Source organism: Chrysoperla carnea, chromosome 1 (assembly GCF_905475395.1).
Source record: "Chrysoperla carnea chromosome 1, inChrCarn1.1, whole genome shotgun sequence".
In the NCBI taxonomy this organism is placed as follows: domain Eukaryota; kingdom Metazoa; phylum Arthropoda; class Insecta; order Neuroptera; family Chrysopidae; genus Chrysoperla; species Chrysoperla carnea.
In genome coordinates this window covers 66,030,368-66,040,306 of record NC_058337.1, presented here as the reverse complement: position 1 = coordinate 66,040,306, position 9,939 = coordinate 66,030,368, and the positions used below count along the sequence as shown (strand labels likewise).

Sequence of the window (9,939 nt, the reverse complement as noted above, 5' to 3'; positions counted from 1 at the left end):
TCCTATTACACCCACGTGCATGTGAAGAAGGTTATCCTAAGCAGGAGAGGTTTTCTATGTAAAATTTACAGATACTAACAGAGGTAGGTTATAAGTATGCAAAAAATAAAAGTCTGTTGATATTGACATATTTGTACAGTTAATCAAAGTTCTGTAGAAAAAGAAAATTTCAATCAACAGAGGTCACAGCAGAGAAATCTGCCAGAGACATTACTTCTCCATTATCTGGACGGGAAACATTCAGTGTAATAGCTTGTATCTAAAATCTATATTAACTATAAAGATATGTCAGCAGACTTCTGGTTGAACTTCAAAAGAGGCGAGTTTTTGTTTTTAAGTAATTTGGTCAATTTTATCACTGAAGAAGTTCAAAATAGAACTAGTATGTTAATACGATGTATTCTTGGAAATAAAAAAAGTACTCTTTTGATGAATGTATAGACCCATCTATACGTTCTTAATCTTATTTAACAACGATAACTTGAGCCGGAAAACTGCTCCGAACTAACGCGATTTTACAGGCTCTAAGAAATAAAGAACTCGAAACAAAAGAATTAAAAATTATTGAAACTACCTACAGGCGCAAAATTTGTTAATCCGCCTCTGTCATTCTATATTTGTCATTCTATAAAACATCTCAATGTGTTTGGCTTTCTGATGGACAAATATAATAATAATTATAATTTTATTTTGTTGCAATTACTATCTTAATCCATATGGTTAAAACGAAAATTGTTGTTATATAATATTTCCGACATCCGATGCAGGTACTTTGAATTTCTCTTATTCGTATTTTTCTTTAAATCGAAATTAATCATGTAGTTATATTTCACACATTCGAAATTCAAAATTGGAAATATACTGAATACCTCCACTACATGTGATAAATAAACATAATAGACTTGTGATTTTATAAAAAAAAAAAAAAAAAGATTTTGAAGCAAAATACGGTTACAACAAAGTAAAATAATTTATATATTATTAAATAAAATGGTACTTCTTGGAGACGAATTCCCAAATTTTAAAGCAAATACAACAATTGGTGAAATTCAATTCCATGATTGGCTAGATAAAAAGTAAGTTAAATTGAAAACACAAAGTTATTCAAATTTTGATTAACCACTTATAATTTTTAAATAGATGGGCAATTTTCTTTTCACATCCCAGTGATTACACTCCAGTTTGTACAACTGAATTGGCTGAAGTTGTAAATTTAATGCCAGAATTTGAGAAACGAAATTTTAAAGTGATAGCATTATCTTGCGATTCAGTTGCAAGTCACCTTGGTTGGATTGAAGATATCAAATCGTACGCAAAATGTTACAGCGAAGGATTTCCGTATCCGATAATCGCAGATGAAAACCGTGAACTAGCTGTACAATTAGGAATGATCGATCCTTTGGAAAAAGACAAGGATGGATTACCATTAACTGCACGGGCTGTTTTTATTATTGATCCCGAGGCTAAAATGCGTTTATCTATTTTGTACCCGGCAACAACTGGAAGAAATTTTAGAGAAGTGTTACGTGTTATGGATTCTTTAACACTAACTGAGAAATATCCTGTTGCTACTCCAGTTAATTGGAAGGTAAATGTTATCAAACAAATGTCATCAACTTTTTACTATAGAAATATTTTCTTTTCAGCCGGGTGATAATGTAATGATACTTCCTACATTATCTGAAGAAGACGCTCCATCTTTCTTTGCTAATATTTCGACTATTGCGTTGCCTTCGGAAAAAAAATACTTGCGTATGACAAACTGTGATGGATTAGTACCATAATTTTTAATCTGTTTTCAATTTACATGGCATTTATTATACTTAAGAATACTTAATAAAATTAATTTTCCAAAGAATTTAATTCATTATTTTTTAATTTAGTTTCCTTTTCCACAAGTTATTTTTCTGTTTGTTAATACAAGACTGTAATTGTTTAATACGGGGCTTCAGCTGAATATTGATAAATGGTAAGTAACCTGGTAGTATAAATTAGAACTATTGAAAACGGGTCTACTTCATGTTGTTTTAAGTACAAAATATTATCGCTAGTTGGCGGAATTTATATGATTTAAATGTAAATATTTTGGTTGGTCTTGGTAAGTGCAAGTGTTGCCATCTAGTATTATAAATTGGATCCACTGAAAACAGATCCACTTCTTGTTTTAATTAGTACGAATTATTACAGCCAGTTAGCGAGTTATCAATCGTACTTACAATTTTTATGATCATTGTAAGCAGTATAGAGAATAGAGAGTCGAAATGGTGCTTATAACATCATTATATGCGCCTTTAATTTTATAAGTGAAGTAATTTATAGTGCTTTTAATAGTTAACAAATTTTAAGTGGAAATGTTAATAAATTATATAAAAGGCTTATGTTCTTGTAGCTTAGAAATTCGAACTTGCTGGTTAATTTGAAAATGGCGCCAGGAAATTAAAATTTTCAATTAAATGAAAAATTTGTATGTTAAAGAAAACAAATTTGTTGAAGATTCTTATTTGAATAAAAACTTAAAATTTTAATACGTATATTTCAGAATTTTATTCAATAACATCTTTTTATGATTTTAAATATCATTTTGATTTTTTTTTATTTGACAGAACTGTCTGCCATTTTTCTGTGGGTAGGGAAACATTCACGTCAAATCAAGGCTAAACACAAAATAATTGTACGTCACATAACAAAAAAAAAATATTCCTCTTTACTCAATCAAAATAATTATTTATTGTTTTTAGTCGTTTTAGTCAAGTTTTAAATAAAGGTAAATTTAATTCGTTTAAATGTTCGAAAACATATTGAAATATCATAAATTATGAGAATGTTTTTGAGTGATAATTTCTGTGAACTTTTTGATAATTACATGTTTCTTTTTGTGTGTTTATTAGTCTAGTTCCAAGCTGAATTTTTAATGAATCTTTTTAATATTCATAAATATTGGTAATTAAGTGTTTTAATTAAAAATCCTTTTTTCCTTTTTGTAATTCCAGGAAGCGAAATGTCCGCAGGACCATATAATTATTCTTATATTTTTAAATATATCATCATAGGGGATATGGGGGTTGGAAAATCTTGCCTGTTACACCAATTCACGGAAAAAAAATGCAAGTATTTTTCATGTTTTTAATTTAATTTTTTTTTTTTTTTGACACATGGCAAAATAAGCTTTACGTTTGATCATTTTAAGCAAGTAAGAAAATTTAACGATATATTTTGTCATGATCCGTACGTTTATTGAAGATATTTAAAATTTATAATTTTTTTTAAGAAAGGCTTGCCGATTATTTTCTTACAGTACTTTTATTATATTAATAAATATTTGTTAAATATTGTAATTAAAATTGCTAACATCCGTTAGTAAAATGACATTAATTAACTATTATGATTAATAATATTATGCCTATGATTCAGTATCACAGATATTAATTTCATATTTGATTGATAAAGAAATTTTTTATTTTGCCATGTGTAAGAGATATTTGATATTAATTACATTATTTACTGTAAATAAATTTGATATAAAAAAAAAAAATTTAAAATCTAAATAAAATGACCTTTAATTGAAATATTGAGTTGCAGTAGAACCTTTTCAAGTTGGATCTTGTGAGCTTAGGTTTCCGCATTGTATAATCTTGGAGGGCATAGAATTATTAGTCTATATAAAGTAAGCGTTTTTTTTCGTGTTACTCAGCTTTATGGTCCTGATACGCGTCAAGTAAATTAATAAATAATATAGCTCCGCTCTCGTTTACAGTTGACAGTTTTTTAAACTCTTTGCACAAATTGCTATGTTTTAATCTTTTTCGCATACTAATAATGCCGCGATTTGGATTTTAAATATTTTTTTTTTATAAAAAAAGACTAATTTGCGGAAGGTTAAAAATTAGTCTTGTCACTTGATTAATTCTTTATGGATAAAGTATGATCCCTCGGCCAGGTTCAGACACAAATTTCACTATCAGTACAAACATTTGCAAGTGAGTCCGCTATATCATTTTGAGCTTATAATTAGAATAGCTTTTATGCACTTTCCAGGATATGTCATTATAAAAAAACGCGGAACTTCAAAAATGTTTTAAACGCATCAATTTGATATTAAGATAGAGAAGGTTACTTCAAAGTAATCGAACAAAACCAAAATTATTGGATTGGATTTCTATTTTTATAGTAAAGCTATTCATTTATTTATTCACGGGTGTTTAGCCCATTGCACTGGTGTACATAATAACGAAAATGATAAGAAAGCATTGGAAAAATATAAGAAGTAAAGAAAAAAGAAAAATTATACATTCTTTGATAATGATGCTACAATTAAAGATAATAGTAAATAACTGACATGCTACAATCCTACAATTAAAAATAACAGTAAACAAGTGAAAACAAACAATTGACTTAATTGTTGAAATACCATGTATATAGACAGTGTTAATTACTCTACACATCACATTACACATACATACATGTCACAAACATATAACTGATATACCCATATAGTAGTACATTTTGCGTATAATATGCGCTCTCACTGGTAAACAGTGATGTTTATGAAAAAATGTTTCAATCAAAAGTTGTTTATTTTTTTTTATAAGGAACTTTTTTACATTTAAACTTTTGTTATATCTCTAACGGATTACAAGATGGGTCCTACGGACCCTAGACCCAATTGACCTATGTTGCTCATTTACAAACTCGACCTCACTTTTTACGTCCTCAGCACGCTATAAAAATTTCAACTTGATATCTCTTTTCGTTTTTGAGTAATCGTGATGACAGACATACAACCGTAAATGGACTAATTAGGTGATTTTATGAACACCTATACAAAAATTTTGTTCATAGCATCTACATTTTTAAGCGTAAACTAAGTTTAGTCCCAAGTTTGTAACGCTTAAAAATATTGATGCGACGAACAAAATTTTGGTATTGGATAAAATCACCTAACTAGCCTGTCTGTCAACACGATAACTCAAAAACAAAAAATGATATCCAGCTGTAATTTTTACAGCGTGCTCAGGGCATAAAAAGTGAAGTCGAGTTCGTAAATGGGCAACATAGGTCAATTGGGTCTTGGGTGTTGGGTCCGTAGGATCCATCTTGTAAACCGTTATGGATAGAACAAAAGTTTAAATGTAAAAAAAGTTCCTTATAAAAAAATAAACAATTTTCATTTGAAACATTTTTTTGTAAACATCACTGTTTACCCGTAAGAGCGCAAATTATATAGTATGTATTATATGAGAATATCAGTAATGTGACAGTTTAATCAACACTGTCTATGCATGGTATTTCAACACTTAACTCAGTAAATTGTTTGTTTTCACTTGTTTTTTGTTTTTGTTCAATCTCTACGATCTACTATTTTCTAGTTCAGCTTTTAACGAAAAATTCTTATCTCTATATATTATAAATGTAAAAATAAGGATGTTTTATATTATAAATGTAAAAGTAAGGATGTTTGTTTGTTTGTTACGCTTTTATGCAAAAACTAGCAAATGGGTTTGAATGAAACTGTGCAACAATATAGCTCATACATCAGAATAAAACATGAGCTATACCTTATAAAGATATATAAAGAAAAAAAACAAATTTATTCTGACATTTTACTGCTCCATCTATGATCATCATTTTGAACCATAAATTAAAAATAGTAAATGACCATCTTTTCTGAAATACTCAATAAATTATGACTATCTTATACTTTAAAAAAAATTGGGAATTGTGCATATATTTTATCTGTGTAAAACAATTCCTTCGAGTATTGTATAAGGGGTATAAGTGAGATCAAGAGAGGTGGAGGCTATAAAGCTGTGGTTTTTACTTTTTAATTAATTTATCTGTTTTGAATGTGAATTCTACTTTTGTACGTATTTTAAGCATGGAATTTCCCAATAGTAGGTCACGGACGGCACTATATATATTTACTTATTTAACAAGAACTTGGAGTTGACAATTTTTTATTGGGAAACACTCTCTTAAACTTGAATTAAAGTGTATAATCGCATCACTTCTTTATACAAAAGTTTTATAAAAAGATTATTAATAATTTTCTTTCTTTAATTTACAGTTATGGCAGATTGCCCACACACAATTGGTGTAGAATTTGGTACGAGAATAATTGAAGTATCTGGACAAAAAATTAAATTGCAAATCTGGGACACTGCTGGTCAGGAACGTTTCAGAGCTGTAACACGATCATATTATCGTGGTGCAGCTGGTGCTTTGATGGTATATGATATCACACGTCGTTCTACTTACAATCATTTAAGTAGTTGGTTAACTGATACTAGAAATTTAACAAATCCAAGTACAGTAATATTTTTAATTGGTAACAAATGTGATTTGGAGGGACAACGTGATGTTACATATGAGGAGGCAAAAAAATTCGCTGATGAAAATGGATTAATGTTTGTCGAAGCTAGTGCTAAAACGTAATTACTTGTATTTTTCTAGATGTGGGCCTGTCTGTAATTTTCTTCAAATCAAATGAAAATTGAATTCGACTTGTTTGTTGACCATTTGTCGATTCTTATTAAACTTTTTCCTTAGAAAACTGCGGTGAAAAGTCTGCCACTCTACAATGAAAATCGTATACAGTAGTTTTTTTTTCATCGATTTTTCAACTCTTCGATGCTCCTTTACAAAACCTTCATTTTAATCAATATTAACCAATAGTTTTTTTCAATTAAAAAAAGAAGAAATTTTTGAATTTTTTTTAAATTGATATTGCACTAAATCTAAAAAAAGTTTTTTGTTAAAACAGGAACTTTTTTCGCCTTAGCATTTTTTCTACCTATTACCGTTTAAAAGATATTTTTGTGGAATAAGCAAACTTGCTATCTAGCTTCTCGCCCGTTAATACTACATTCAAAAACGATAAATAAAGTCTATAATTATAAATTTTAATTCCTTTAATGTTGTATAAAAAATAAGTTCGTTCTTTTGGATAAAATTTATAGTTTCAAAATTAGGTTGTGAAAACTGAAAAGCTATATTTTTTTCGTTTTGAAGAATGTCATATTGGTTTAGCGTGTCATCGTAGAATGGTTGAATTTTTACCGTATTGTTATGAAAAATTTTTAGTAAAAATCTACTCACAGGAGTTGTATTGCACTTAGTTCTAGGTTTTTCAACAAATTCACTAAGCTATTGAATTATTTGAATAATTTGCAATTGAAAATGTTTCTTTTAAGGGGTCATAATGTCGAAGAAGCATTTTTGGAAACAGCTAAGAAAATATATCAAAGTATTCAAGATGGCCGCTTGGACTTAAATGCAGCTGAATCAGGTGTTCAACATAAGCCGTCTCAACCAGGTCGTAACACAGTCCTGAATGACCAACAAACCAACAAAGATAACTGTGCCTGTTAACTATAACATTATAGGAAATCAAACACTCACAGCTATGAAAACAAAAATATAACGTTGGGAAGAAAACATTTAAGATCATTCATATACAGGGATAGATATTTACAGTTCTTAGGACTGTATTTTCATTCCCTTATATTGCAGTTAAATTAATGATCATTTATCCATAATATACATATGTGTTTCATTTCAAGAAAAATGGCTAAACATTCCACTAAATGTTGTTTTCTTTTTCGTTCATTGCAAATTTTCTTAGAAAATTTTATTTTAAAGAAATGCATCCAAATTATATTAGTCTTTTGTTTTTGGTGATTGTTCGATGGGTAAATGGTCATTTTTCATATTCTAGTTTTTTTTTCGATACGTTTATTATTTTTCTTTGATGATAAGAAAATATGTAGAGAAAAATGCGACAAGTTTCTTCTCTTAATATATTTAAAAATATATAAATATTTTTTATTGACAAATATGTTTTTAATTTCTAAAAAAAATTTTGTTATATAAAGTATTAGAAAAGGTTAATTTAGCCTTTTTCACATTTTTATTAAAGTGTAAAATTCGCTAGAGATTGGACCAAGTGAACCACTACATATAGCTAATATTTAAATTATTATTTTAATTCATTCCTTGCACTACTTTCTCCATAACTGACAACCAGCAAAATTTGTATAATTCAATCTATCTATGCACGGAGCGAATAAAAAGTTAAAATTCATAAAGATTTTCATTAAATTAATACCAAATAATTATTTTTTGAAATTTTTAATTGTTTAAAATAATTAATACATGTCATATTTAGTTATTTGTGGTAGTACATCTTGTGCACCTCTCGTGAATTTTATATCTAGCTGAAAATATGAAGAAGGGGCTAACTGATTGTTCAGTGCTAAAATATTATAAATTATTTAAAAGATTTCACAAACTACTTTGAGTTCATTATATATTTTGCAACGCTGATGTTTCCTATAGACTTTTTTTCGTTTTATCAACAATTAGTGTAATAATTAATATATAAATAAATTTAACAAAAAAACACTTTTATTCATATGAAAAAAAAAATTTTAAAACATATTGTAAAATTCTAAAATTTATGTAAATCCAAAAAATATTTACAAAAGTGAATAAAAAAAATCAAGTAAAAATTATATGGAATTATTATTTTTAGTTGGCGTGAAATAAAGTTATTTAATTTAATTTTTATATTTTTTTGTCTTGATTTTATTTTCTTTAATTTTTGCGTTGAAAGAATTACAGATGCTAAATAAACATTGAAACATTATTTTTAGAACATTAATGGTTGGTGAGTAACAACACTTCCACTTAAGATTTTGTTGGTTTGTGAAATTCTACAGAATCGAAGAAGAGGTCATTAGCAAAAAAAAAAATAAAATAATGCAAAACCATTTGAATATTTAAGGAATTGAAAATTTATCGAAATGAAGGAAAATTGCTTACTCTGAAGAGTAAATTTGTCTTATGTAAAAAGAAATAAGCAATGTGCAGTTTTTTTAAATGAGAAAATTTCTGCAAAATTATTAGGTTAATACAAAAAACATCCTAACAACACCCTCGAATCAATTACTACTACGACATATGACGTCATAATAATTATGATTGCATTCTCATGTACCTTATTTGTAAAATAATACATTTAGGTTTAGGGTCGGCAATCAATCAGAGTTGAGCCTAAATTTATAATATTAACTTGCTATATCTGCAAATACATGTAGAATTATGCATTCACAAATAATATGAAATAATGCTAAACGTTGCAAGTGGGATAATCAGAAATCCTCAAGTTCTGGAAACGCTCGTGCCTTTTTTCATATTTTTGTGAATAAAGAAATCTACATACATTCTGTAAATATAGAAACTTAAAAATAAATATCAACTGTAATTACTTCAGAAATACTTGCATATTCTCGTTCATATGCATCAGAGTAAAATATAAATTTAATTATATATTGAAGTAAAATAACCCATGCTGAAAAATACTGTTTATTTGTGTAAAATAGAGTACTGACTGGATGGTACTAAATTTAGGGCTAGAGTGCTTGGCAGATCTATCTGTAGATTGAAATCTAGCAATACGTAAACTTGGCCTTTGTATCCAGCTAGATCAATTACAGAGAAGAGATCTTCTGTATATAGAAGTTTAATTAAACATTCACGCTGATTTAATGAATGTCAAACTAAATTATAAAACACCTAGCTTGATACTCACCCGTTTCACTAAGCTTAAAAGTAAAAACCACCGCTTTAAAGCCTCCACCTCTCATGATATCCCTCTTCTATAACACTCGAAGGGATTGTATTACACAGCTAAAATATATGCACAGTTTTCAATTTTTTAAAGTGTAAAATAGTCATCATTCATTGAGTATATCAGAAAAGGTGGCCATGAATTGTTTGACATTTACTATTTTAAATTTTTACAGAAATATTTAATTTATGGTTTAAAATAGTGACCATAGATGGAGAAGTAAAATGTCAGAAATGACAAACAAACAAACAGACAAACATCCTTACTTTCACATTTATTATATATAGGGATAGGCATAGGGATACAATTCT

The 9,939-nt window shown here is 28.1% G+C and overlaps 2 protein-coding genes across 2 annotated transcripts; both read left to right on the top strand.

Moving 5' to 3' along the window:
• Positions 1–927: 927 nt before the first annotated feature.
• Positions 928–1,858, top strand: LOC123305102 (peroxiredoxin-6). The gene is made up of 3 exons (XM_044886718.1): positions 928–1,076; positions 1,141–1,588; positions 1,647–1,858. The coding sequence occupies exons 1-3, from the start codon at positions 991–993 to the stop codon at positions 1,782–1,784; spliced, it is 672 nt and encodes a 223-aa protein (XP_044742653.1). The 5' UTR covers positions 928–990; the 3' UTR covers positions 1,785–1,858.
• A 759-nt stretch (positions 1,859–2,617) lies between these two features.
• Positions 2,618–8,375, top strand: LOC123301030 (ras-related protein Rab-14). Its single transcript, XM_044883761.1, has 4 exons — positions 2,618–2,764; positions 2,991–3,104; positions 6,065–6,428; positions 7,191–8,375. Exons 2-4 carry the CDS (start codon positions 2,999–3,001, stop codon positions 7,366–7,368), a joined length of 648 nt encoding a protein of 215 aa, XP_044739696.1. The 5' UTR covers positions 2,618–2,764; positions 2,991–2,998; the 3' UTR covers positions 7,369–8,375.
• The last annotated feature ends 1,564 nt before the right edge of the window (positions 8,376–9,939 follow it).

Excerpts from the sequence above, each read along its gene's own strand:
- LOC123301030 (XM_044883761.1), top strand. The coding sequence starts at position 2,999 with ATGTCCGCAGGACCATATAATTATTCTTATATTTTTAAATATATCATC. Across the intron at positions 3,105-6,064 it reads CCAATTCACGGAAAAAAAAT|TTATGGCAGATTGCCCACAC; the intron begins GCAAGTATTTTT and ends TTTAATTTACAG. Across the intron at positions 6,429-7,190 it reads GTCGAAGCTAGTGCTAAAAC|GGGTCATAATGTCGAAGAAG; the intron begins GTAATTACTTGT and ends GTTTCTTTTAAG.
- LOC123305102 (XM_044886718.1), top strand. The coding sequence starts at position 991 with ATGGTACTTCTTGGAGACGAATTCCCAAATTTTAAAGCAAATACAACA. Across the intron at positions 1,077-1,140 it reads CATGATTGGCTAGATAAAAA|ATGGGCAATTTTCTTTTCAC; the intron begins GTAAGTTAAATT and ends ATTTTTAAATAG. Across the intron at positions 1,589-1,646 it reads CTACTCCAGTTAATTGGAAG|CCGGGTGATAATGTAATGAT; the intron begins GTAAATGTTATC and ends TTTTCTTTTCAG.